At 42.4% G+C, this 26,488-nt stretch overlaps 2 protein-coding genes across 4 annotated transcripts in view; one reads left to right on the top strand and one right to left on the bottom strand.

Annotated features, from left to right (window-relative positions):
- Window positions 1-5,544, top strand: part of ak7b (adenylate kinase 7b) — a 39,937-nt gene extending 34,393 nt beyond the window's left edge. For all 3 annotated transcript variants that reach the window (XM_079692544.1, XM_079692543.1, XM_079692546.1), the window contains exon 18: window positions 4,200-5,544. In XM_079692544.1, coding sequence (XP_079548670.1) covers window positions 4,200-4,238 — 39 coding nt within the window. In that variant the 3' untranslated portion in view covers window positions 4,239-5,544. The remainder of the gene's footprint in view (window positions 1-4,199) is intronic.
- Window positions 5,545-17,182: 11,638 nt separating this feature from the next.
- Window positions 17,183-26,488, bottom strand: part of LOC307013663 (protein phosphatase 1 regulatory subunit 37) — a gene marked incomplete at its 5' end in the record, with an annotated part of 119,889 nt that continues 110,583 nt past the window's right edge. Inside the window, 2 exons of the mRNA XM_079641139.1 lie at window positions 17,183-18,438; window positions 19,147-19,287. Of these exons, the coding sequence (XP_079497265.1) occupies window positions 18,373-18,438; window positions 19,147-19,287 (207 nt within the window). The 3' untranslated portion in view covers window positions 17,183-18,372. The remainder of the gene's footprint in view (window positions 18,439-19,146; window positions 19,288-26,488) is intronic.

Genomic DNA, 26,488 nt, shown 5'->3' with positions numbered 1-26,488 from the left:
TAAATAAGATCTTTTTAAATTAATATGAATACCCTCTTCATAAAAAGAGACTTCCTTGTAGTTAAACTACTGCTACATTAGTTAACAGTCTAACAAAAACTTAAAAAGAAACATCCTTAGCAAGCACAAATCATTTAAAAAAAACTAAATCAATTTTTAGAGAGGACAATAACGTTTTTTTTAGGTGTCTTAGTGAGTGGAAATGACTGTCTTTTTATTTAGTCTGCACGGATTTCTTTTCTTTTTTCACCGAACTCCACCCCCACTATCTTCTGGCCTCATAGCTTGTGACAGGAAGGGGTGGAGAAAGGGGGAGAGGCCGGGGGTGTTTGGGGACGGGGGCGAGACAGTCTCACGCACAACTTCAAAGAGACTGCCTTAATCAACACCTAGATTCACATCAGAGGCTTATAACACGCCGGTGTGAAATCACACCTGCCTGTTATAACACCTCAACCCTTACATCAAAGGATTAGACAACAAAGGCGCTACACAGAGGGGCATTTCATACCTACGTGTGATGACACCTCACCCCTCACATCAAAGGATCTCACACCTAGGTGTGACATCCACCTCGAACAAAGGGAGGCGGGACTTAGCACATTAGCATAAGTAGGGAGAGGTGTGACCTGTCACACGACCTGTCACTTTTCATGCATACTAATGAGACGAAAGGGGTATCATTATTACTACTCATAAGTCTTAGAGAAAATCGACGGTGACGACCCACTTTGATTCATTCAAACATTCGACAATGCTTTCTGCTGCTGCGGACAAGAAAGCCAAACAACTCACGTTCACCGAGGCATCAACCTCCAAAACACTTTCGAGTGCTACAAGAAACGAAGTGAGTAGCCTACAAGATTGAAGCTGGTCAGATAACGAACGAGTACATGAAAACAGAATGAGGCGGAGAAGTGTGTGTGCGTGTGCGTGCGTGCGTGTGTTTAATTGAATAGGAAAGGGATTTAACGTTAGTGAAAGATTGTGTGTGAGAGAGAATAAATATGACAGCCCAATATTTAAAAAAAAATCTATTATTTTTCGCAACTTCCTGCAATTTCACCGCATAAAATCACATAAAAACCCTGCATGTTTAATCGCATAATCAAGGATTTTTCCCCGCGTTTTTCTGGAGGGTAGTAATTGCTAGAATCCACTTCAAAACAATGGTACTTGCATACCATGCTGCGAATGGATCTGGCCCTTCCTACATCCAGGACATATTTAAACTGTACACCCCATTACGTGCACTCCGCTTTGCATCAGCTGCACCCTCACTGCGAGGGGGACCCAAGTTCCCATCAGCAAAAAAAAAGTGGGTTTGCTATCCTGGCTCCAAAATGGTGGAATGAGCTCCCCATTGAAATCAGGACAGCAGATAGCTTGCACATCTTCCGGCGCAGACTGAAAACTCATCTCTTTCGACTCCACTTCGGGTGATAGAATTACTAACAAAGACCTGCTAACAGAGCACTTATATACTAATAAAGGACTGGCTTATCTATAGCCAGTTGAGTAGCACTTGAAATGTTTGGCTCTATGAAACCTGATGTACTTGATACGAGGAGTGAAGCAGGTAGGACCCAAACGCAGATAACACGGGGCAGAGGAGGAGAAACACAAGGGCCACAGGTGAACACAATCAGACAACTAGACACACCAGGGAAACTAACGACAGGAGGAAAAACACAGGGAAAAGCACCAGACAATAAACCAGGAGGAAAACATGACAGGGAGAACAGCAAAACGCCCAAACCTCTACATAAAAACGTGACATAACATGAAACTCGAGAGAGGACTCGAGAGGGAACTTGAGAGGGCACTCGAGAGAGGGGTTGAGAGGGAACTCGAGAGGAGACTTGAGAGAGGACTTGAGGGAACTTGTGTCGGTCGGTACGCCGACAGGACATGGGGAGCTGGCATTGGCTGGAGAGCCAACAGGAGACGAGGTGCTGGAGTCGGCCGGTACGCCGACAGGACTCGGGGAGCTGGCATTGGCCGGTACACCGACAGGTCTCGGGGAGCTGGCATTGGCTGGAGAGCCAACAGGAGACGAGGTGCTGGAGTCTGCCGGTACGCCGACAGGAGACGAGGTGCTGGAGTCTGCCGGTACGCCTACAGGACTCGGGGAGCTGGCGTTGGCTGAAGAGCCAACAGGAGACGAGGTGCTGGAGTCGGCCGGTACGCCGACAGGACTCGGGGAGCTGGCGTCGGCCGGTAAGCCAGTACTGGAGCCGAAACTGGAGTCGGGACCATGGCTACTGTGGCCGGTACTGAAGCCGGAACCATGGCTGCTGGGGCCGGAACCATGGCTGCTGGGCCCGATACTGGGGCCCGAACCATGGTTGCTGGGGCCAGGACTGGGACTGGAACCATGGCTGCAGGGGTCGGAACTGGGGCCGGAACCATGGCTGCTGGGCCCGGTACTGGGGCCGGAACCATGGTTGCTGGGGCCAGGACTGGGGCTGGAACCATGGCTGTGTGGGTCGGTTTTGTAGCCGGAACCATGGCTGCTGGGCACGGAACCGGAACACAGAACCCTGGCTGTGTGGGATGGTACTGGAACACGGGACCATGGCTGTGTGGACCGGCACTGGAGCATGAAACCATGGCTGCTGGGGCCGGAACCATGGCCGCTGGGGCCAGAACTGGGACCGGAATCATGGCTCTTTGGGCTCGGGTTGCTAGCCTGGACTTGCGACTCCTTCTCTTAGAAGCCGCCTGAAGGCTCCGTGGACCTCCAAAAGCCAGACGAGTTCCAGAAAAGGACTCCTGGACAGGAGCAGGAACTGGGGCAGAAGCGCGAGTTGACTCCAGACGGAACCCACCGAGGCGTATGGTGCCAGGCTGGGAATCGGGAGGCAGGGAGCTAGCATGCCTGGGGCTAGCAGGCCAGGAATCACACACCGAGAGGATATTCGAAATCCAGCCAGGTAAGAATTTCAAAGAATTTCACCAAACCTGGTTTCTCCATAGCCATCTGGCGTGCCTCTGACAACACAGCTTCTCGTTGCGGAACTCCGGACGCTCCCTTCCATCGATCCGAGCAGTTAGCCAAAAAAAAGGAAAAATCCAATAATTCCAGCTCGAACGGATCTGCTGGGCCCATTTCACGGTTGGTTAGTTCTGATACGAGGAGTGAAGCAGGTAGGACCCAAACGCAGATAACACTGATAATACCTTTATTTCAAGGGCTCTTATCTAACATATCACATGGACAAACAAAACACTCCATGCTGAACTCGGTCACAAACACAAGACGAAACAACACTGAACACAGGAAGAGAAAAGACTAAATACAGGGAGGGGTAATCACAAGACGAGAAACAGCCGGGCAGGGGGGGAGAAACACAAGCGCCACAGGTGAACACAATCAGACAACTAGACACAGCAGGGAAACTAACGACAGGAGGAAAAACACAGGGAAAAGGACCAGACAATACACCAGGAGGAAAACATGACAGGGAGAACAGCAAAACACCTAAACCTAGACATAAAAACGTGACATAACATGAATATCGTGACAGTACTTAAGATATGATATGATTCTGTTTTCTTCAAGTTTGTATCTTCCTGGTCAAATGTACTTATTGTAAGTCGCTTTGGATAAAAGCGTCAGCTAAATGCAATGTAATGTAATGTATGCAGACAATAGCAAAAAATATCACTTGGCTGATTTGGACAATTTTGGAGTGGTTTTGGGGGTTATTATGAGTCAATTTCTGACATTTTCAAACATTTCAGACATTTTTTTGAAATTGCAGTTTAAACCAGAACATTGCCTTATTTGTAGTCTCTGTATGCTAATTTGCATGAATCACGGGTTGATTTTAGAGTTTGAGGGGACTCAAAATTGACATTTTTTATCCTAAACATTTTAGAAATTAATTCAACATCCTCAATATACCTAAAAAAACAAAAACAAAATTGTCCAAATCGACCAAGCCATTTGTGTAGCAATTGTCTGCATATGCTAATTCATGCTAATTAATCAACCTATGTCAATTGTGCAAATTGCCCAACGTAGGCAAGCTAGCATCCGGTGTCTTCTATGTACTGGGGACCTTACTATATATTTCTGACATAAAACTTTGGTGTACTCAACATTTCTCTGTTCACTGTTATTACCTCATATCGATGTTCCGCCTAGACATAAATGTGATCCTGATCATCTCTTCTGGTTTGACTCCTTCTAGGCGGAGTTCTTGATCAGGAACAATCCCTTTAACTACTGAAGGTTGAGATCATTTCTTCTCTTTGGATCTACACTTAATGCAAATACAAAACACAAAAACTGAAATGAAATATTTTTTTCTCTGAACTTCCTGAGCTCTTTAATAAAGGACAGAGTGAAGTCAATAACATCCAGCATTTGTGCAGAGGAGGACCTTGTGGAGTTTTTTTCTCGCAGTATTTGAGCCATCAAATGTCCCCTGGTGCATGCTGGGATTTTGATTAGGTCTGATTGTAAGCGGGCCATTCTGCTGCCCCTGTTGTATTTACAAACAGGTCTGTTTGGGCTCTAATGTGCCGGCCATTACTTAAAAGCACCCTAAAAAAGCGGATGAAAGTGAATATGAAGCCAAAAGCTAATTAGGAAGTTAATTTGCGTAATGAACTCGGTAAACTCCGAAGTAGACACGCTCGGGTCATAATTGCTTTGATTTGGCTTCTGATATCCAGGAAGGATAAATGTTACAAATGGCAGCTAATTTGTGTCTCTCTCATGTTGCCACTCACAACTCCAAAGTGTACATAATTGGTTGCGACGGAACAGCAAATTATTTCATTGTACATACTTAATTACCACGCGGGGAAATTAGTGGAGTTTATTCCGGAAACATTGTAACGCAAGCCGCTGTAAGACAATTTCACCACACCATCTGTGAGTCCCTAAAACACAACGTGCAGACTTTCTGAGAGGGACAGAAAATATGTCGATTCAATATTCTCATAGTGTCTCAGAATTATCTGGTGGGTGAAGGGCTCCTCTAGATGAAACGACTCTTACCTGCTGACTATAAAGAAGGTCAAACTTGATGCACCTGGATCAGTGACAACAGGAAAATGCTACTCTATGTTTTTAGCAATCTACTTATATTACACACAGATAATGAAGTCATTTGACTTATGATACTAAGAGTAAGAAAGACAGACTTGATACATCCCTGAGTGGAGTTCAGCATTTCACTCTGGTGTTATTAACATTACACACATAGTTGATATATGCACAAACAGGACTACATGCAGTAGTGGAGAGGTGGCAGAGTGAGAGGCTGCTACCCGTCTGGTGCCCAGGAGGCGGACTGGAACCTTCCCAGCCTCCAGTCCCCATCACCTAAGTTACACATTGTAGGAGAGAGACCTCCACATGCTCAGCACTGCACCCCCCTGTCCCCTCTCTGTGTTTAGCTGAAAATACATGGTACTCTTATATTAGTTGAGCACTATGTCATTTTATAAAGTGTTTCTGTTGCACTGTATCGTAATGCTTTACATTTTCATTTTTATTTGTTGTAATTCCTTGAAATGTGCTTTATAAATAAACTTGCCTTGTGCGATTATGACTGCAGGACTTTAGCCAGTAAACCTAGAGCAGTAATGGACCGGACCTGAATTCAGCCAGTCAGCCTCCTGTCTATCACCTTAAGAATATATCTACTTCTGTCTCAGCAGGACAAGTGGAGAAACATTTCCATACATTTCAATCTATCAGTTTCTTTACAGGTTTCACTAAAAGATCTAGTGTATCAGAACGCCGCTGCTCGAGTCCTCACTAACACTAGTGAGATCACTCCTGTTCTGAAGTCTTTACACTGGCTTCCTGTGTCTCAAAGAATAGATTTCAAAAATACTGCTGCTGGTTTATAAAGCTTTGAATGGTTTAGGCCCAAAATACATTTCTGATCTCCTGCTAAATTATGAACCATCCAGAACTCTCAGGTCTTCAGGGATTGGTCAGCTTTCTGTCACCAGAGAACTAAACATGGAGAAGCAGCCTTTAGTTATTATGCTCCAAATATCTGGAACAAAGTACCAGAGACCTGCAGGTCCGCTGCAACTCTTAACTTTTAAATCCAGGCTGAAGACTTTTCTTTTTGTCAATCATATCTCACACTGCACTGTAACTTTTATTATTTTATTTGAAAATGATGTACTTTTGAAGCTATTTCCTTGGCTGCTTCATGAGCAGATTTCGGCGGAGCCCCTCTCTGGGTTCATGTTTGCCTCGGTCTGGTTGTTTCATTATTGAAGCCGAAACTAGCAGTGGATGCCACTAGGTGGCAGTGTTAGATCATTTATAAGCTCTCATTGAGATATGATTATTATGGGATTACTCTGTGATCTTTTTCTCTGGATGATCTATTATTAGATGTGTTTATGACTTTGATCAAATCTACAGTTTAGGACAGAATTCATCCTCACTGAACCCTGAAAAGCTGTGAATGTTTAGATTCAGATCCTGAGTTCTCCTCTCTGTCACTGCAGTGATGAGGAGTCTCAGTGATCATGATGCCAACCCACTAATCATCCTTCAGTAACAAGGTTCCCAGCCGTCACCATGCCAATACTCCAAGCACATCACAGCAGGGAGTGACTCTGACACAGGTGTATACCGTCATGGCGGGAGAGAGAAAGGGTTCGGGATGACAGGGGAGAGGCTGAGGAGCAGGACCACCTCTCCCCCTCCTCACCATGTTCAAACTGCTGGACAGAATGGGGCAAACCATTGGCATATATTCCCATCATGCAAATCTATATTGCCTTCTGGGAAATAACTTAAAATGTCAACTATTTCTGGTATTATGCTAAATAAGAAGTGAGAAGTAGAACTACATACAACACAAAACATTCTGAATGACCCCCTGATTAGACATGAAGGATGTATCTGTCATCTTTTAACCATATGTTGTTTTGTTTAAAAGATCAGATTTTTGGATTGTTCCCATATATATTCAGGTTTTTGTTGAATGCACTCATTGTAAGTTGTTGGGATAAAAGCAGTAAATAAGTGAAATAGCAATAAGCAATAGTGATAAGAATCAAAGCGGGGAAAGAGCAAAATCATTTAAATAATGTATTTGTTGAAAATATTTGGTGTTAATTCATTCTGCTAAGTACCTCAATTATAAAGACAGAAAAACGATGGGAAACTTAAAGGATGGTCATTCACATATTTCAGATGATTTTCTTTCCTTCGTCAGAACATCTGAATATTTTCGGAATTTAAACAGAATTGAATTTGGTATATTTTTTATTAAATATATCAAATTAAACATCTTGAATACATTACCCACGCTACCTTAATTGCTTCAACACTCATATTAACTCTACAGTTAGATCAGGAACTTTGCTGTTATAAATGAAGAGAGTGTCACATCCCACACGCTGCTGCAAGCTGAGCACATCTGGACTCAATCCACTGTCACTGATGCTGGTCACTGTTCCCTAACACCCCTAATCCACTCAGAACACACACACACACACACACACACACACACACACACACACACACACACACACACACACACACACACACACACACACACACTGAAGACTGCAAACGCACACCCAATAGACAAAGACACACGGTATAGAGACAGAATGACCCACTACCGGTTTAAGTTGTCAGTGCCACACACACAGACACACACACACAAACACACACACACCTCCCTAAATCCTGACACCAGCCTCGTTGTGAGCACTCGGAGAGGGAAATGTGTTTTGTTGCCTAGGAACAGTTTGCCTTGCATCTCAGCAGGGGGTCTCCTTTTGAATATCATTATTTCCCCTCGATTGGGGAGGGCGACACATTTTTCTTTTCTGCCAATATTTATCTTGGGCTCCTCTTACAAAAACGTTTTCATTGATTAAAGGTGGTGGAATGCAGATTCTGCCAGCAGACGCCTCACCTCTTTAATGTAAATATATCAAATGGGCTGCACAGCTACAGGAGTGGAGGTGAGGAGCAGCTCTGCTTCCTGTGGCCACAACTCTGAGAGGGGAGAGACGTTAGGAGGTGTTGGAGAGCCTACACCTCAAACACACTGATAGAACACACAGCTGCAGACCTGCTCACAACCTTTATACTCTATGCACAGTCTATGACTATGATTGAGGACAGTGTCCCCGTAAACCAGGGGTCAAACTCAAACATAAAAAAGAAACAGAATAATAATTTAAAAAAGTACACAATTAAAATAACTAAATACACACATTCAACAAGATTGTTTTCAGAAACACAAATCTCAATTGTTTCAGCAGAAGGAGCTTAATGTTCGTCACAAACGACATGACCTGTCAACAAATAGCAGTGGTTCAACTGTGGACGTTGTGATGGCAGTCATTTATAACTTCTAACCCGGCTGTGAGAGCACTAGTTTGATTGGCTGCATGATATCATGAAATCTAACCTCTGGGCGACACACTATTCATAGATCTTTATTATATGAAACATATGAATGACTCATATAACAGTTCTATATTCTAAATGTATGACTTAACTCTAGGGCTATCAGAAAGCTAAACACCTACATGTACTTCCATTCCACACATGCTGGCTGAGGTTGAGTTTGAAGCTCTACAGAACCATTTATTTTGAACTGATGTATTTATATATAGTGGACCTGGAGTCCTTGGTCACATGATAACATAGGAGTGATATCAATCTAAAAACCTGACCTATCACACCTTTAAAAACTCAATGCTGCCGTGTCTAAATCTGACAACCAATTGCAACACATGCAAATGCACTAGCATCAAGATATAGTAGAGTTATAGTAAACCCTTGGATATCTTCAGGGAAATGAAACTTGGCATGTTTCAAATAAAGTTCAGAGATTGTGATCGAGTCTAATTATTTTCACTGAAATATTTGTATTACATTTTTGATCGAACAGACTCACAAGCATTACACACTGCACACATACACCCACTCCCCTTCGCCAGTCCCAAATCACACCTGACGATCTAGTGTCATTTGAGTTAAAAAAGAAAATCTTTACACTGTCAAATGACATGTTTACATCACTGGACATACATATAAGAGCTATTAAAAACAGTCTGACAATCAAACTACCCTGGCACTTTGATATGACTTATAACATATAGATATATTCCCTCTTCATGTTACCTTAGCAACTTTATTATCTTTGGTTAAACCCAAGAGTTGTTTGCTTGTAAAATATTTAGTGTATGTACTATTTTCTAACCAATGCACTTACTTGTAACCTGCCTATTTAATATCTCATCCTGCTACAGCTTAAGTTGAAAACATTTGCATATCTTGTTGACACACTGCAAATATACCATCACTTGCAGCTGTTTCTATCACATTCCCAGTGATGTCATTTGTCCCAGAGCATCACCTCCTGTTCTTTCTCATTCAACAAATAGACCTCAGCCAAAGGCATAACATTCAATGCAAACGGACATCTTAATGCACATTCTTCACGCCTCAGTCCTCCGGCCTCCCGTCCCAGTAAGACCCTCCCCTGTAAACACACCTTTGCAAAGTACACTCCACCTGTCAGTCAGAAGAGCGAAGAAAGGGGAACTGTTGCATCAACAAAGTTCTCCAACGGTTACAGAACAGCTGCAGTTAAGCATAGCTTTAAATACTTGTACCAATGACTTATTAGATGTTTCTGCAAACCCTTATGATGATAACATCTCAATCATCATCATTTTCAAACATCAGAGTATCAATTATTCATTTATAGAGTTCCTTCAAAAGTGCTTCACGATTCAGGTTAAAAGTCAGCGATTGATACCGGAGAGAGGATGGCTCGAATGTTAATAGAAGGTTGATCAAATGTATCACTCTTAAATAATACTAGTTTTAAACATGTTCCTTTGAATGACATTCTAGGAAACACAGATAATGACCGGATCAGTGCTATTGGTTACCTCTCTCTGAACTTATAGTCAAGTCCTGATCCCATCCCCACACGTGTTCAGGCCTGGTCTGAGGACTGGATCAGCTACATGTTTCTGTGGTGAAAATCCTTATACACACCGCTGACCCCCCCTCCCTCCTGATGTCTGCAAGAGCCCTGCAGAAGTGACCCCCCCCCCCCCCCCTCCTCCTCCTCCTCCTCACTCCCTGCTTCCCCTCTAACGAATGGGCATGAATCATTCCAACAAGCAGGCCAACTTCAGAGAGGAAGAGGAGCAGTCTGCTTCCTCTTCTCCATAATGAGAGTGAGCAGCTTTTTGGCTGTTATCAAAGCAGGAAGTCTTCAGCCAGGGAGCATGCTGGGACACATTCATCTCGTCCCTGCAACATGGTCGATACGCTCTTCTTTCACACATACAAGGTACTGATCTTGTGGAGCTGTATGTTTGGTTGTTTGTGGTCACCATCTGATGTTTCAACTTTCAAGTGCTTTAACACTGGCACTGAACAGACACAACTAACTCAAGACAGCAAGTTAAGAGTAGGTCCATAATCATTCATTTAAACAATTAGCAAAAATAGAGAAGACAAAGGTTACCGTGGAATCAGAGTCTGTGTCAAACATGAGTGCTTGGTGTGTAGAGCAACAGACAACCTGTCAAACATTAGTGGGAGTAAACAGGATATGTAAAGCTGATGCAAACAGAAGAAGCAGGAGAGCGATACGGAGGAGAGTTCAGGAAGTGAGACACGCGGGAAAGAGTTTACAGAAGACAGGAGGCATGGCTGGGTCCCTGCACCCTCCTACCAGAGCATCCTACCATGATTCTTTACTGAAGTCAAAGTATTAATACTATGACCTTAAAGTTCCCCATTACAAGTAAAAGTCCTGAATTGCAAAAGTAAAATATATGTAACAGTACAGTGTTCTTTTGTAATTGTTCACCAACAAATACATGTTGTATCATTTTATTATTTTACGGTCCCCACTGGTGCCCAACAACAAATATGTATGTGTGCAGTGGGAAAGCACCCAGAGGACTCTGCGAGGGACGGATCCCCCCCCACAGGGCCGCGGGCCGCAGGACTGATGGGTGTAGGGATTGTGTTGACAAGGGGGAAAGAGGAAGAGGAGGAGGAGAGGCACACATCCAGCAGGAGGCTGAGAGCAACGGCCAGAAAGCCATCAAACTGCCTGTGTGTGTGTGTGTGTGTGTGTGTGTGTGTGTGTGTGTGTGTGTGTGTGTGTGTGTGTGTGTGTGTGTGTGTGTGTGTGTGTGTGTGTGTGTGTGTGTGTGTGTGTGTTAGAGGTGGATGCTCAGGTTTTAGGGAGCCAGTGGTGTGTGTGTCTCTGTGTGTGTGTGTGTGTGTGTGTGTGTGTGTGTGTGTGTGTGTGTGTGTGTGTGTGTGTGTGTGTGTGTGTGTGTGTGTGTGTGTGTGTCTGTGTGTGTGTGTGTGTGTGTGTGTGTGTGTGTGTGTGTGTGTGTGTGTGTGTGTGTGTGTGTGCGTGCGTGTGTGTGTGTGTGTGTGTGTGTGTGTGTGTGTGTGTGTGTGTGTGTGTGTGTGTGTGTGAGTGCGTGCGTGCGTGCGTGCGTGCGTGCGTGCGTGTGTTTGTGTGAGCTTGGATAGGTCGGGATGTTTTTGGGTGATTGATGGCAGCGTTGAGGGAGGCGTCGTTGAACCGTTGTTCATTAGTAAAGAACACAACGGTCGTGCCTAATTGCTCAGCGTAATGTCAGACTGATGACAGATTACAGTCGCTGACCTACTCTTCATCAGAGCAAAAGTTCCCCTCATCATCCAGAGGACAACGCACTGCGTCATACTTCAACAACATTGTTCATTCTAAATATGATGATAAAGTTGTAGAAACACTTTGTTATATTGGAGAGCAAAATGATAACATCCTATTTATAATGTCATTTTATTCATTTGTAGGTACACATGATATCTGAATGTCAATTGATGTATAAATCATGACATTGGTACAGATGATGTTTAAATACATGATCTCAAGATGAGCTGCCCACCCAACAGTTTCTGACAACATAGATGTGACACTTTCTATGCATATTTGTGGTCTAATAAAAATGAAGTTCCACTAAAGTGCATTAAACAAATAATATATAAAGATAACAGAACAATAACAATAACTCACTCAAAATGTCACAGAAACACAGAGAGTAAAGAACAACTATAACCAAGGCAACGCAAGTTTATTTATATCGCACCTTTCAACACAAGGCAATTCAAAGTGCTTTACAAAAAATGAAAGACATTAAGAAAATGGCATTTAAAATCATTAAAAATAAAAGATAATAAAATAAACATTAAAAGAAAAAATACATGGATAAAAGTTACAGTGCAGTTTAAGATGTGAATAGTTCAATTCAAAGCAGTGACAAAAAGAAAAGTCTTCAGCCTGGATTTAAAAGTAGTAAGAGTTGCAGCGGACCTGCAAGTTTCTGGGAGTTTGTTCCAGATATTTAGAGCATAATAACTGAACGCTGCTTTACCATGTTTAGTTCTGACTCTGGGGACAGAAAGCTGACCCGTCCCTGAAGACCTGAGAGTTCTGGAATGTTCATAATTTAGCCGGAGATCAGAAATGTATTTTGGGCCTAAACCATTCAGTGCTTTATAAACCAGCAGCAGTATTTTGAAATATATTCTTTGACACACAGGAAGCCAGTGTAAAGACTTCAGAACAGGAGTGATGTGATCCACTTTCTTAGTGTTGGTAAGGACTCGAGCAGCAGCGTTCTGAATCAGCTGCAGCTTTCTAATATATTTTTTAGTGAGACCTGTGAAGACACCATTACAGTAGTCCAGTCTACTGAAGATAAAAGCATGGACAAGCTTTTCTAAATCCTGCTGTGACATTAGTCTTTTAATCCTAGATATGTTCTTTAGGTGATAGTAGGCTGATTTAGTAACTGTTTTAATGTGACTGTTGAAACTCAGGTCAGAGTCCATGACTACACCTAGATTTCTGGCTTTATCTGTTGTTTTGAACATTGCAGGCTGAAGCTCAGCGCTAACTTTTATACGTTCTGCCTTGGCTCCAAAAACCATTACCTCAGTTTTATCTTTGTTTAATTGGAGAAAGTTCTGACAGTCATTGATTTTTTCAACGCACTTACTCAGTGTTTGAATTGGAGCATAGTCTCCTTGTGAAATGGTTATGTAAATGTGTGTGTCATCTGCATAGCTATGGTAACTTATTTTGTTGTTCTTCATTATCTGAGCCAGTGGTAGCATGTAGATGTTAAAGAGAAGAGGCCCCAAGATGGAGCCTTGAGGTACCCCACATGTCATATTTGTCAACTCAGATGTATATTTACCTATAGAAACAACGTTTTTTCTGTCCTTTAAGTAGGAACATTAGACGAGGAGCAGCGGGGGGGCCGGCGTTTCATTAGGGAGCTCTACTCCACCTTTATTATCCGGATTTGGAGTTTTATTGTTATCATTATTTGCAATATAATTATTATACGCATATATCTGCTCCTCAGCTGTTTGGGTTTGGGACACTGGGACATGGCGTCTGAAATAATGCTTTCTGAGGTGATCTGTACAAGGTTAGCGAAACCAATTTAGAACTGTTTCCGAAAGTCCCACCCAGTTTTCTAGTCGGTCTAGTAATGTGTTGTGGTCAACAGTGTCAAACGCAGCACTGAGATCTAAAGGACATTAACTTTGTTTAAACACCGACAACATACCTGATGAAAGTGACCATGAGAGTGAAAATGATACCTTTCCTAGATTCCTCTATATATTTCACTGATCAACACTTGTAATCTAAATCACTTTCATTAACATTGTGACTTTCGCTAAGCCTGCTTGGCTGCGTGGACCTGATCAACTGAGTCATGGCCGTATCCATCATTGAGTTCACCGAGGTCCGGACCTCGGTAATATTTTACGAGCTGTGTATACAAAACTTGTGAAATAACTGCACTAAACGGGGTTCTTTGTAGTACTTCCATTTACTGACGATGGGGGCGCTGCATAACTACGTAGCCTCGGTTAAAGCAAACAGAAGAAGACGACATGTATCAACAAACCACGAAGACCGGACTTGTATCGGAGCAGTGGAGGAGTGATGAGGTATCTAGAGATCTGATTCCAGCGGGCTGCTTGTGTTTCTGTTCATCAGGACATCATAGGACCACTAGATCCTGTGTGAACGCTCTACGTTAGTCAGTGGACGTCCGACAACATGCACACTAACTTATATTGCAGCTATAGGCTAAACTTTGGTTTACATTGCGTGAATAAACTAGCTATGAGCTAAAGTTAATTACATTCATCCAATGTCAGAAGGATTACCTTTTAACAAACGTTGTAATGCTTTTCTTTCATTTCAATTTGAGTAAAAACATTGAAGATATAACATTGTATGGTTTTCCTTTTACACTGACTCAGATATAATGAAAAGACTACGTCAGTTAAAGCTCAGCTTTGGTAAGAGAGAGACAGGACAGGCAGAGAGAAAGAGAAAGAGAGAAAGTGATGGAAATCAGGGAGGAACTGCAGGTACAGTCACACAAAAGAATGTAGGCTTAATAACCCCATCAATCCATCTATCTATCTATACCTCTCTCTCTTTCTCTCTCTCTCTCTCTCTCTCTCTCTCTCTCTCTCTCTCTCTCTCTATCTATCCATCTATAACTTAGTCTTCATTTACAATAGGCATACTTTTAAAACAACATACATCGATTGCAGTTATGATGTCATAATAACATATGTATAAAACACAATTTGCTTACATCTTTGTTCTCTTTTCAGAATCAAACAAAACAGATTTAAATAAAAAAAAATAATGCAAACAAACAAGTGAAATGAACTAAATGGCTTTTGATTCACTGGCAGGAGCGACAAGTGAGGAAGAGCAAAAAGTGAACAACGAGGGAGAGATTGAACAAAGGACAGAGAGAGTAGTGAACAGGAAGAAGACAGAGAGACTAAAGAAGATGGAAGAGAGGCTGCAGGTTGTGGAAAGGAGAGAGACATGGAAAATGAATGTTGACAATGTTGTGTGATCATTTTAGCTCTTCTGCATTTCCAGATCATTAATAGTAACAATCAGCTGATTCTTATGCATTAAACTTTCAAAACTGATTTATGCTGACATTGTCAGCCCACTGACATGGTTTGAAATCAATATCCAATGTGTGACCCCCCACAGGACTTAAAAAGCACCTAACTAGATCATGAAAATCCCAAAAATCTTGGGGGGTATCCCCCGAACCCCCCTAGCATGTTTGGACCTCGGTATTTAGGAAATCCTGGATACGGCCCTGATCTGAGTCATAACCAATGAGTTTTAGGCTTTTGAAATGCAAGATCCTCCGACGAAATATGGCATGTAAATATTGCGGACATAGAGAAGAGCTGCAGACGGGGGGGCATTAGATCAGTGGTACACAGCCGGGATGTTAATGCAGTATAATGACATTTTATGTCCTGACTGTATTGCATTGGCATTACGTTCAGGATAGTGTTTCATAGTGTGTCAGTGTCTCTATTACAAGTATCACAACAGTATGCAGTATGTTTCCCTGTTGTCTTATCATTTGCTGTCATGTCAGCAATCACTTCATTTGATTTATACAACATTTATACAGAGAAATGTACCTGACCGCACCACGGCTGTCACATGGCTGTTGGAAAACCACTTCTGTAAGTTAAAAATGAGTGTAGGTAGAGATAAGTAAAACTTGTGTGTGTGTGTGTGTGTCTGATATTCATGCCTTGCCCTCACTCATCCCTAACTAAGATGAAGTAGGCCCTCTGCTGTTATGGATGCTGTCCTGCTCCAACTGCCCAGCATCTACCTCCTCCACCTCTGGGGGGTTCCAAAGAGCGGGCCCCGGGTCTGGGCTTGAAAGCAGCCCTGGGGCCACTTTGGCTGGAGGAGACGGGGATTGGGACACTGCCATGCCCACATGGGTTATGATGGACGAGCTCGAGGAGGAGGAGGTGGATGAAGGCGCTGAAACATCAGGTGAAGGGGGGGGGGGGAGGGCACATGCTGCTGTCAGTCTGCTTCCACACGCACACAGAAAAATCTTATCCAGCTCCCGTTCTGGCTGCAGGGAGGTGAGTGTCATCTGGGGAGGGGTGAATCTCCCCTGCTAATCCCGCCCTTCTGATCTAATCTGTCAATCATCCGATAGTTCACAAGTGGTGTGTTGGTGGACGGAGGAGGAAGTGTCAGTGCTGAGAGTCATCAGAAAACCACTTCAAATTCATCACTTTGTAGGTGAGGAGCCTTTTGTCATCGTTATAAAATGACGGAAGACGATAAGGGCCACATTTTTTTTCAGAATTCTGAGATTAAAGTCAGAAGTCAAAAATGTTTTGAACTTGGACACAAGAATGCCGTCATCCGGCCCTTGTTCTCTTTCATATCCAATGTTTAGGTCTTGCTTCATAAAAAGTGATTTCTTCTTTGATCAAACTGCAACTTCCGGTCCTGAGAAATGGGGCCAAAGCAGAAGTGTCAAAAAATGCAATTTCTTTATTGACCACTTGAGGTGAATCATTTCTCCGATCGTCTCTCTGCGCCGTCACCAGCCCTCCCTCAGCTACAGTTGGAGTAGGAGGGGTACCGAGGCCCCCACATGTAGCTTCATCACGGCTGGTTACCTAAGGTTGATGTCGCTGAGATTACAGTCTATGCTTGTGATGGAATCTCCTCACAGATTTGAAGGTGTCAGCTGGTCTACCAGTCCTGAAGAAGTCAAGTGACAATATTAGTTTGCCTTATTCAGCTGTGCTCTACGTATGCATGCCAGGTAAACTGTTCTGGGATCACAGTGAAATCACAAAGAGAGGTTCTAAGGTGGAAGGTCAAACATTTTACTCCGAGGAACTATTCTGGAATACACACTCTGTTCTGGTTCAATTTCACTGCCCTCTGGTACACTTGAATAACATGCTCTCCATCAAAGATTTAACTTCCTGTACATCGGATGTTTCAGAACTCTTTAGTAACGTATCATTGTACCATTTGTTGATTTGTCTGAACTTAAAGTTAAGAATGAATGTATCGGCTATATTATTCTTAGGTAGCTCTGTATACAGTAGGTGCAGATCCTGAATACATCTCACAGACAAAAAGAAAGCCGTCTCAGACGTCACATTTTGACCATTGTGTTTTTTTCACTTCAATATACAGTCCTGCACCTCTATGGAAACAGCACAATCATAACTAGGAGCAGGAACAACTCAAACCAAAAGTGTTTATTCTGAATTTCAATGCAAGTTCAATTAATTTCATAACAAATGTTACTATAATGGAAAAAACTAAAACAATAAAAACGTCAAAATACAACTTTTTTCCCAAGTTATAGCAATATTAGAAAAAAGGGTGCTTCACAAATGTACATTTTTACAACATATCCACTCTGCAGTGAGAACAGACTGCAGGTCAGTCCTAGTTTCAGAGTTTCTGCAACCTGACAGTTGTTCTTAATGTTTTGACAGAAACTGGAAATGCAAATATGTTTGTCTTACAAACATTTCAAATGTGACATGTCACTAAATGAACAGAGTCAATGAATGTAGTGTATGACATTCATTTTAATATGACATTAAAGATAAAAGGTGTACAGTTGTGATGAGGTGTAATCTCTGAGCCTTGATGTATTAAGAGAACTGGAGAAAGTGTCAAAGCCCCCCCCCCCAGTTCAGTCCTATGAAAGTTTCTCAGTGGAGCATGAAGCCTGACCCTCCAGTACAACATTTTTCCATATCATCTCGGGAAAGAGCATTTGCACTTGCATTTTGCTTTAGCCCCGCCTCCAATCTGCCCGTCGCTTCCTGTCTTGGTTCAGTCATGAGGGGAAAATAGCTCTTGATTCATCTTCTAGCGCATTATACAACTTTGAGTTATTTTATCTATACAAGTGTTCGTAATGTAAAATTGATTTATCTTTATCAAAATGATATGCTGATTTACAGACGTGTCTTTTCCAATGTAAGTCAATTGAAAAAGGTGAGACCAATGTCGTCAAGGACTGACACATGTCCTGGGGGCTAGAGTTTGGACTCCTGAGTTCAAACTTGGTAGTTGAGTGGACAGCAGTCCATGGTTCACACTCAGTGTAGTCGGTTGACAAAGACCTATAGTTTACTAGATGAGAACCTTAAGCAGAAACTGTACATAATTCAAAATAGTTGAACATAGAAATGTGTCAATTCAATGTACACACAGAATTTACAGCAGTTTTTGTATCACACACACACACACACACACACACACACACACACACACACACACACACACACACACACACACACACACACACACACACACACACACACACACACACACACACACACACACACACACACACACACACACACACACACACACACACACACACCCCACACACACACCCTGTGCTCACTGTCTCACAAGGTGTTGCTGTATAACGTCGGCCTGCCTGTGCTTCTGATTAATGCAGATGGAACTCGGCTGAGTTCATGGCTGCTACCTCTGTCAGAGTAATGATGCTACATCCCTACACAGACACACACACACACACACACACACACACACACACACACACACACACACACACACACACACACACACACACACAGACACACACACACACACACACACACACAACAGGAATGTCCCACAATGCACCACTGTGAACATTAAGTGATGATGAAACACAAGCAAACAGGGATTTGAGACACAGACACACACACACACAGCTCCAGTGTGTTGTCAGAAGGGGAGGGGGGGGTGATGGTGGGGGAGATCGGAGGGGTGGGGGTGGGGGGGGCAGTTCTCTTCATTTCTAGGTGATTCACGTTTGAAGTGGGCTTGCAAAATTGCTTTATGGAAAGTGGCGAGCGGCTCGGCGGGAACATTAGACGAGGAGCAGCGGGGGGGCCGGCGTTTCATTAGGGAGCTCTACTCCGCCTTTATTATCCGGATTTGGAGTTTTATGGTTATCATTATTTGCAATATAATTATTATACGCATATATCTGCTCCTCAGCTGTTTGGGTTTGGGACACTGGGACATGGCGTCTGAAATAATGCTTTCTGAGGTGATCTGTACAAGGTTAGCCATTTGTCCCCCTGTGTGTGTGTGTGTGTGTGTGTGTGTGTGTGTGTGTGTGTGTGTGTGTGTGTGTGTGTGTGTGTGTGTGTGTGTGTGTGTGTGTGTGTGTGTGTGTGTGTGTGTGTGTGTGTGTGTGTGTGTGAGCTCAGACTGTGGTTGTGCTGTCTTCTGGTCCTGTGGCCTCAGCTGGTGGAGCATCAGAGGTGGTGATAGGGGGGCGGCTGGCGTTGGTGAGGCAGCGCTGGGTGATCTCTGACTGAAGCCTGGTCTGAGTCTCCAGCAGAAACTCATCCTGTGGATTACACAATCACAACCATCACCACCAGGAAAAGGCCTGCAGGAAACAACCATATGTTTTTAATTGAGTCCTCAAACCATGAAGTGAGTCAGCATTTTACCACTTCCTGTTCCCTTGTCTCAAATTCAATGATTTTCTCAACAAGTTTGTGTCATGAAATAACGTCTATGGTTAACGCAAGTTTAAGAGATTTTAACATTTTGTTCTAAAACATAATATACGTCAGTAAATACCTCACTGGTGAATGTCCATAGCGTCCATGTTTCAAAAAGAATTGCAACATTTTGACAAAATAAACTACTAAACATCCTCACATCAACACGAGTCGGTCTTAAGCTAGCGGTAGAGATGTGCAGCATTTATGTATATTTATATCTTAGCCAATTGCATTTACACTTCTAAAATCATAAAGTGGTGTTAATATGTGGAGATTATCCTGCTGAACAAAACATATTCTTGCAACAGATCTTATTTTCTGCCATGTTCCGAAATCCAATGGAAAAATCCCATCGTTTTTTTCGGGGGAGCCCTTGTGGTGCTAAATTCTGGCTCGGCCTACAAAGATATGTCAACTTTGCACCGGTTGCGTAGGCAGACATTTACTTTAGGGCGCGCCTGTATAACATAGGGTGGATCAGCTTTTTCCAGGTGGAAAAATGACTTTAAGGTAGGCCTGGCCTATAATAATAATAATGCCCAATGCCAAGCATCGTTGTAGCATTTCCCTCCGAATAATGGTCGAAGACTTGACTGATGATATGAATTGATTGAAATCTCCAATATCAACGTAAGAGCTATAAAGACACAATAATAACAAATACATTTAGGCTCCATCCGTATTAGAATCTCTTTAGCATACTACCAAATGACAGACAGACATACAAAACAGCATAGCCTACAAACGAATTAGCACAAAACCTACATGTTTATATTATAGTTAATACCAACTTTGTGCCTCTTCGGGGGGTGCTAAACTTAAACATAAACTTTATCCTTTACTATCTCCGTCTTTTATGTAGATATTACTTTTCTCCGTTAATCTCCGCTCCTTTTCTCCGTCACGTTGTTTCCATAGCAACAACAACTTCCTGTCAACAGCGTAAACTCACCTTCAAAATAAAGACATCTAAATAAAACAGGAAGTGAACCTAAATTACATTTAAGACATACCACTGCAACGAAAGTAACAAAAACAATGTAATATCCTTTTCAGTTTCACAGAAAACAAATTGGGTTATTTACAATCTGTTGTGTTCTGATATACTCCTGCCAATAGTGGGCGCAGTGTAACCAGAGTAACATACAATGTTGAGAGAATAAGTGTATGCCCGGGAGTTGATGCTGTGGCGGGGAAGCATGAAAGAACAGTAAAGAGCTTAGTACCCGTATCCTCTGTCCCTTGCTTCATTAATGTCTTTTTTACTAATACACAACAAATTGGCGACGAGGATGGCCGTGGCTTCTACTCCTTTATCTCCCACCTTTCTTCAGTGTCCGGGAGAACCTACTTTGCCATTTGGAACATGGATAAAACTGTTCAAAAACTATCTGCTAGTGATCGACGTGGAAGTAGCCAAGTGGCCGGATACCCGTATACATGCTACGCTGCTACACAGCGTCGGAACCGAAGCGCAGAGGATTTTCTACACATTGACTGAAACGGGAATTACATACAACCATGCCGTGACTGCACTACGGGCGCATTTCGTGCCGAAGGTAAACGTCATTGCGGAGAGACACAAGTTCCGCCAACGAGCCCAGAGACACGATGAAACAATTGCACAGTACGTCTCTGCGCCACGTGAAATTATCGTTTTGTGTGAATTTGGAAATGCAGAACAGGATATGCTGCGTGATCAGATTGTGGAAAAAGCCTACAGTGGACGCATACGTGAACGCTTGCTGCTAGAAGACAAACTGACACTGGATAAAGCCATTCAGATTGCAAATCAGGTGGAAACGGCGGAGCGTAACGTGGCCGAGTTCTCCAACAGTGAAGTGCCTGTGAGAGAGATCAGGGCGCCAAAATGGGAACAAAAACTTCCCGCTACAAGTAAACAAAGGAAAGGTGAGAGAAAGTCTGAGCCTTAACCCTATAGCAGATCCAGAGATACAGACTCGTCATGCACGAGCATAGCCACGGGAACTGGGAAGTCATTTTACTTAGGGGGTCCGGACAAAAGTGGGGAGACATTTCAACAACAGTAACATTAAATTTTTCAAATGTACACCATTTGCAGCGCCGCCTCCAGCACCCCTAATTCCCACTGCTATTATGCACGAGTCAACAGCAGACTCAGATATTCGCAAATCCTGACTCACTGTGCAAAACATAGCAGACTCGTGCGGACTCAGAACAGTAACCGTATAGCAGCAGATCCAGAGATCCAGCAGACCCGTCGTCATGCACGAGTCAACAGCAGACTCAGATTCGCCAAATTGCAAAATAACCCTTTTTTGTGATCAACATTTTTTATTAAAGCAAAAGACACTGTGTAGCGGAGATTAATGTAACGTTAGTTTAGTATGCTCGTGAAATGCAACAACTTTTCAGTTTCACCGGTAGTATTTCTACGCTCTTGGTGATGCTGAGTCATATGACTCAAAGGACTCGTATGATCCGGATCTCTTCAATGTTTCAGAAGACTCCGAGTCCGTAAAAGGATCCGGATTTGCCATCTCTAATCGCTACTAGATGAGAACATCCTTTGCAGGCAGCTCTCTCACGTTACTAATTGGGCGCGCGCCGGAACCAATAACCAGTTTTTACCGGAAATTAATTAGACCCTCCAGAAAAAGGGTTTTTATGTGATTTTATGCGGTGAAATTGCGGGAAGTTGCGAAATATGTGGAAAGTTGCGAAAAACAATAGATTTTTTTTACAATATTGGGCTGTCTTATTTATTCTCTCTCACACACAACCTTCCACTAACGTTAAACCCCTTTCCTATTCAATTAAACACATTCAATTTGTATTTATTGTAAAAGCAATTGGGCTATTTTAATCACACTCTCTCTCTCACACACACACACACACACACACACACACACACACACACACACACACACACACACACACACACACACACACACACACACACACACACACACACACACACACACACACACACACACACTTCTCCGCCTCATTCTGTTTTCATTTACTCGTTCGTTATCTGACCAGCTTCAATCTTGTAGGCTACTCACTTCGTTTCTTGTAGCCCTCGAAAGGGTTTTGGAGGTTGATGCCTCGGTGAACGTGAGTTGTTTGGCTTTCTTGTCCGCAGCAGCAGAAAGCATTTTCGAATGTTTGAATGAATCAAAGTGGGTCGTCACCGTCGATTTTCTCTTATGCTCAAACGCATAGTTGCACGGGGTGCAGAATAGTTTCCCCCCACTTTCGTGAAAGACATTGGGGTACTGCTTTGCCCGGTCTTTAGCAGAAATGTTTGTCGGTAAATGAGATGGATCAGATTTTTTCATCTTGGTGTTTTCTCTCTCGTGTGAGTTCCACACGTTCACTCTACGGTGTTGTTTACCTTCTGTGATGCGTGAGCTGATGACGTCACATCATCATCATCACTACTTCACGCCAAGACGAGTTAACTTTTTTTCCCCTCAACTTTGTGTGGAAAAATGCGGGGATTATGCGCCCTTTTAATAAATATGCGGCCTTTTAAAAATCTGCGCCATTTTGCTGATTATGCGGTAAATTATGCGATCGCGTAATCGTGTTTTTCTGGAGAGTCTAATTAGTTCCTTTCAGAGGATAAAACACATACAACATTAATTCTAATCAATATTTGTTCACTTACATTTCACTTTGAATGCTTGGATATTCTCAATGGGTGAATACAAAAATGTAGAATAATAAAAATAATTTCAAAAATAAAAAATTACACCGAAGCTTTCTCAGAGCGGGCCAATGAGTAAACTGGGCGGGCCTGGGCTACGCCAATGCTTTGCAACACTCCAACATAAATTTTGCTTAGACTTCAAGTTATTTTCTATTTCCTTATTAATTTCTGACCAATTTTCTGTATGGAAAATTGTAGGCCTATACAGGTTTATCAGCGCCAACTCAGCAGATTTCTTTGAGTCTGGATACTGTGTAGGATGTCTGCCAAATAACATTTGTTAACACCTATTGAGCCCCGAGCCTGTTTTTCAGGACTCAGGCTCGAAAATGACATTCCCAGAACAAATGACTATAAATTAATAATCTTTTTTCTGAAAGCAATGATAAACCTGTGAGTTGAATGTAGAAAAGTCAGAATCAATATAGAATTTTTTTATTTTAAAGTAAATTCAGATTGAACATAGTAAGAAAATGTAAATTATAGTGTCTGTCCAAAATAAACACATTACTTATAGAGAAAACCACTCTTTAATGATGGGATGGTAGACTAAAAGCTTTAGGAATCCAAACTATAACATATAATAAGTACCCTGTATCAAGATTGATGCAAAACAAGTGAAATTTGACCTTTTTAGAGAGGTTTAGAAGAAAAAAAATCTTCTGGGGTCATTTGGGTGTATTTTGGGCCGTTTCTCTGGAACCCAATTGTAGATTTTGGTGATTGACACAACTTTTTAACCGTTAGAGCCAATAGAATCGAGGGGAAGTTCCTAAATCCATCTAAAGATTACCATTGAGGAAGACCCGGCGCTGTGGGAGGGCCAGGCCCTCCGGTTTCACATTCCTGCCCTCCCACAATAAAGACATTCTTTTAATTTATAAACATTTAAAAAATATATATATATATATTTTTTATTATAAATACACTTTGAACTGTAATGCTACGATGTATGTGATGTCAGATATTAATATAAGAGAAATAAATGAAAAACAGTTATGAAATATATATATTATTATGACAGTAGAACAAGAATACAGTTTGAAAGGGGAGTAATTTGTAAAATATCCATAAAGAAAAAAAAAATCTGTTTACAGTTCTGTTTCATCTGGATGTTGAGAGATGTGGATAGATAGTTGATGCTTTCAACTTCAATATAAAAAAAAATCTTCCCGGGGGAGCATGCCCCCAGACCCCCCTAGAGGAGGTGAGGACCCCCCTAGAGGAGGTTAGCCCCCCCCCCCAACAAAATAATATAGCACTTTACCCCTGCTTACACATATGCCGTGAGCTGATTATCGAGCCTTCATTGTAACAGTCGCGGGTGCACTGTGTGTGTGCGTGTGGGGATTGTTGGAGTAGAAAATGCCACTGTAGCGACCGGTACATTAATGGGAAACCCTAAATGGTTGAGCACCCTCTAAGAAACGTCAAGCTACCCCACAGCACCCCAAAAGAAATCTCTGGCGCCGCCACTGGCCACGGCACATGATGGTTTTGTGTGCCCTCCCATGAAAATCACATGCCCTCTCTGTAGATTTGTTCTGGCGCCAGGTCTGCATTGAGGATTGAGAGTGATGCACCCGCAGCTTGCCCAAAACCGGAAGCTCCGTCACACTCCATATGAAAAATACGAATATTGCCATAAATATGATGATGGATTATCAGTAATCATTTCAAAGTGACACAGAGACATTGGATTAACCTTCAGCAGCGTTTTTATGCATTTTAATGCCATTGAACACAACCTGTGATCAGAAAACAGCAAAGGTAAGTTTTGGCCCTGTAAAGCTAAGTTGGGTGTTGTCTGGTTTTGCCTTCGCTGCCCTGAGTTTTGATCGTTGAATGATGATGCTTATACCATTGTAAACTGTGGAATCTCAGCTTTCATATGATATCTTGTTTGTGCAGAACCGATGAAGTATAACATATTTCTACCATTAGCATTTTTTCGCTTAGTGCTAATTCAGTGGCTCTGTGTTAGAATTGTGTTTTGTTTCGGTACAAATTGTTCATATCGTCAGTTAGCTAGTTTCTTCCCGTTAAGTGGGTATGACACATTAATAGTTTGTTAAATGTTAAAAAGCCCTGAGACACAGTTTCGTGAAAAGAAAGCTTTTAGGTTTAACAGGTTAAAAGGGAAATAAGCTTGGAGGACCAGTGTTTCTCTTCTTAGGAAAGTTCAGGGTTCATGGTTTGAATTCCCACTGGTAGGACGAATATGGTCACACACTTTATACAATCAGCCAGGGGCGGACTGGCCATCTGTGTGTTCTGGAGAACCACAGAATGGCCGGCCGCCAGCGGGCCAGTTTTTGTTTTACACGTCACCATTTAAGTTGCGCTGACAGGCGTCAGAGGTCTACAGTTTCCCCGCAGCGAGCTCCCCACCGCCCCCCCTTTGACGGTTCTCGAGCGTGCTCTACCAATTGTTGTGAGATGGGCTGTGTCAGAGTCCAGGGCTGATTTTCAGTTCCACTCCGCCCCTGCAATCAGCTCATTACATTGTAAATCATTTTGTGCTCAGTCAACATTTTGCCCTTAAAGTGATTTTAACTGAGGGCTCATCCTTAGGTAGAGAATACTGAATGAGAATCACATCTTTGACAACCTGCCCAATAGGTTGTTAAATACTGGATCTGTAGTATTGTGTTCAGCTGATGGTGGCACTAAAGCAGGAGTATTGATTTAAATGTCTACCAAATCAAATCAACAGCATGCACACAAATACTCTTTTGGATATTTCAAAATTGATAATGCATATTTTTCTTATTATATAGGAAACTATATAATAAGAAAAATATGCATTATCAATTTCGAAATATTTCACTCCAAAAGAGTATTTGTGACTCTCTCTTGTGACATAAATATATGTTAGGAACTCCGCATGAACCTGTGTTCATTTGGAAATGCTTGTCGTACTATTGGCACCATACCCCTGTATTCACAGTTATTCAGAAATAAACAGCTCCAAACACCTTACAAATCAGTAGCTTGCTGCCAGACTAAATGTGGAGGGAGGAACAGAAGCAGAGAGGAGAGACAGACGGAGAATAAAGGACCGAGCAGTGGACAAGAAGTGAGCTGAGTCCTAATTTCCTGCTGGTGGCCAGAATCACTGAAGCTCTTACAAATATTTGTACAAACTAGGCGGTGTGAAGTGTTTTTTGAAGAACCTAAATATGGAGACAAAAATAACATTTGTATTGGAATAATGGAGCTGAAAATAATGTGTTAGTTACCTTGAAACAATAACAATAAAGAAAAAACGACATACTATAAAATGATGTTGGTAGGCAACACTAAACTAGGCTAACTATTTTAGTGCCTTAAATGGT

The sequence above is a fragment of the Notothenia rossii genome (genome assembly GCF_949606895.1).
Source record: "Notothenia rossii genome assembly, chromosome: 7".
Classification (NCBI taxonomy): domain Eukaryota; kingdom Metazoa; phylum Chordata; class Actinopteri; order Perciformes; family Nototheniidae; genus Notothenia; species Notothenia rossii.
The sequence above is the reverse complement of the archived record's forward strand: the minus strand, read 5'-3'. Positions and strand labels throughout refer to the sequence as shown.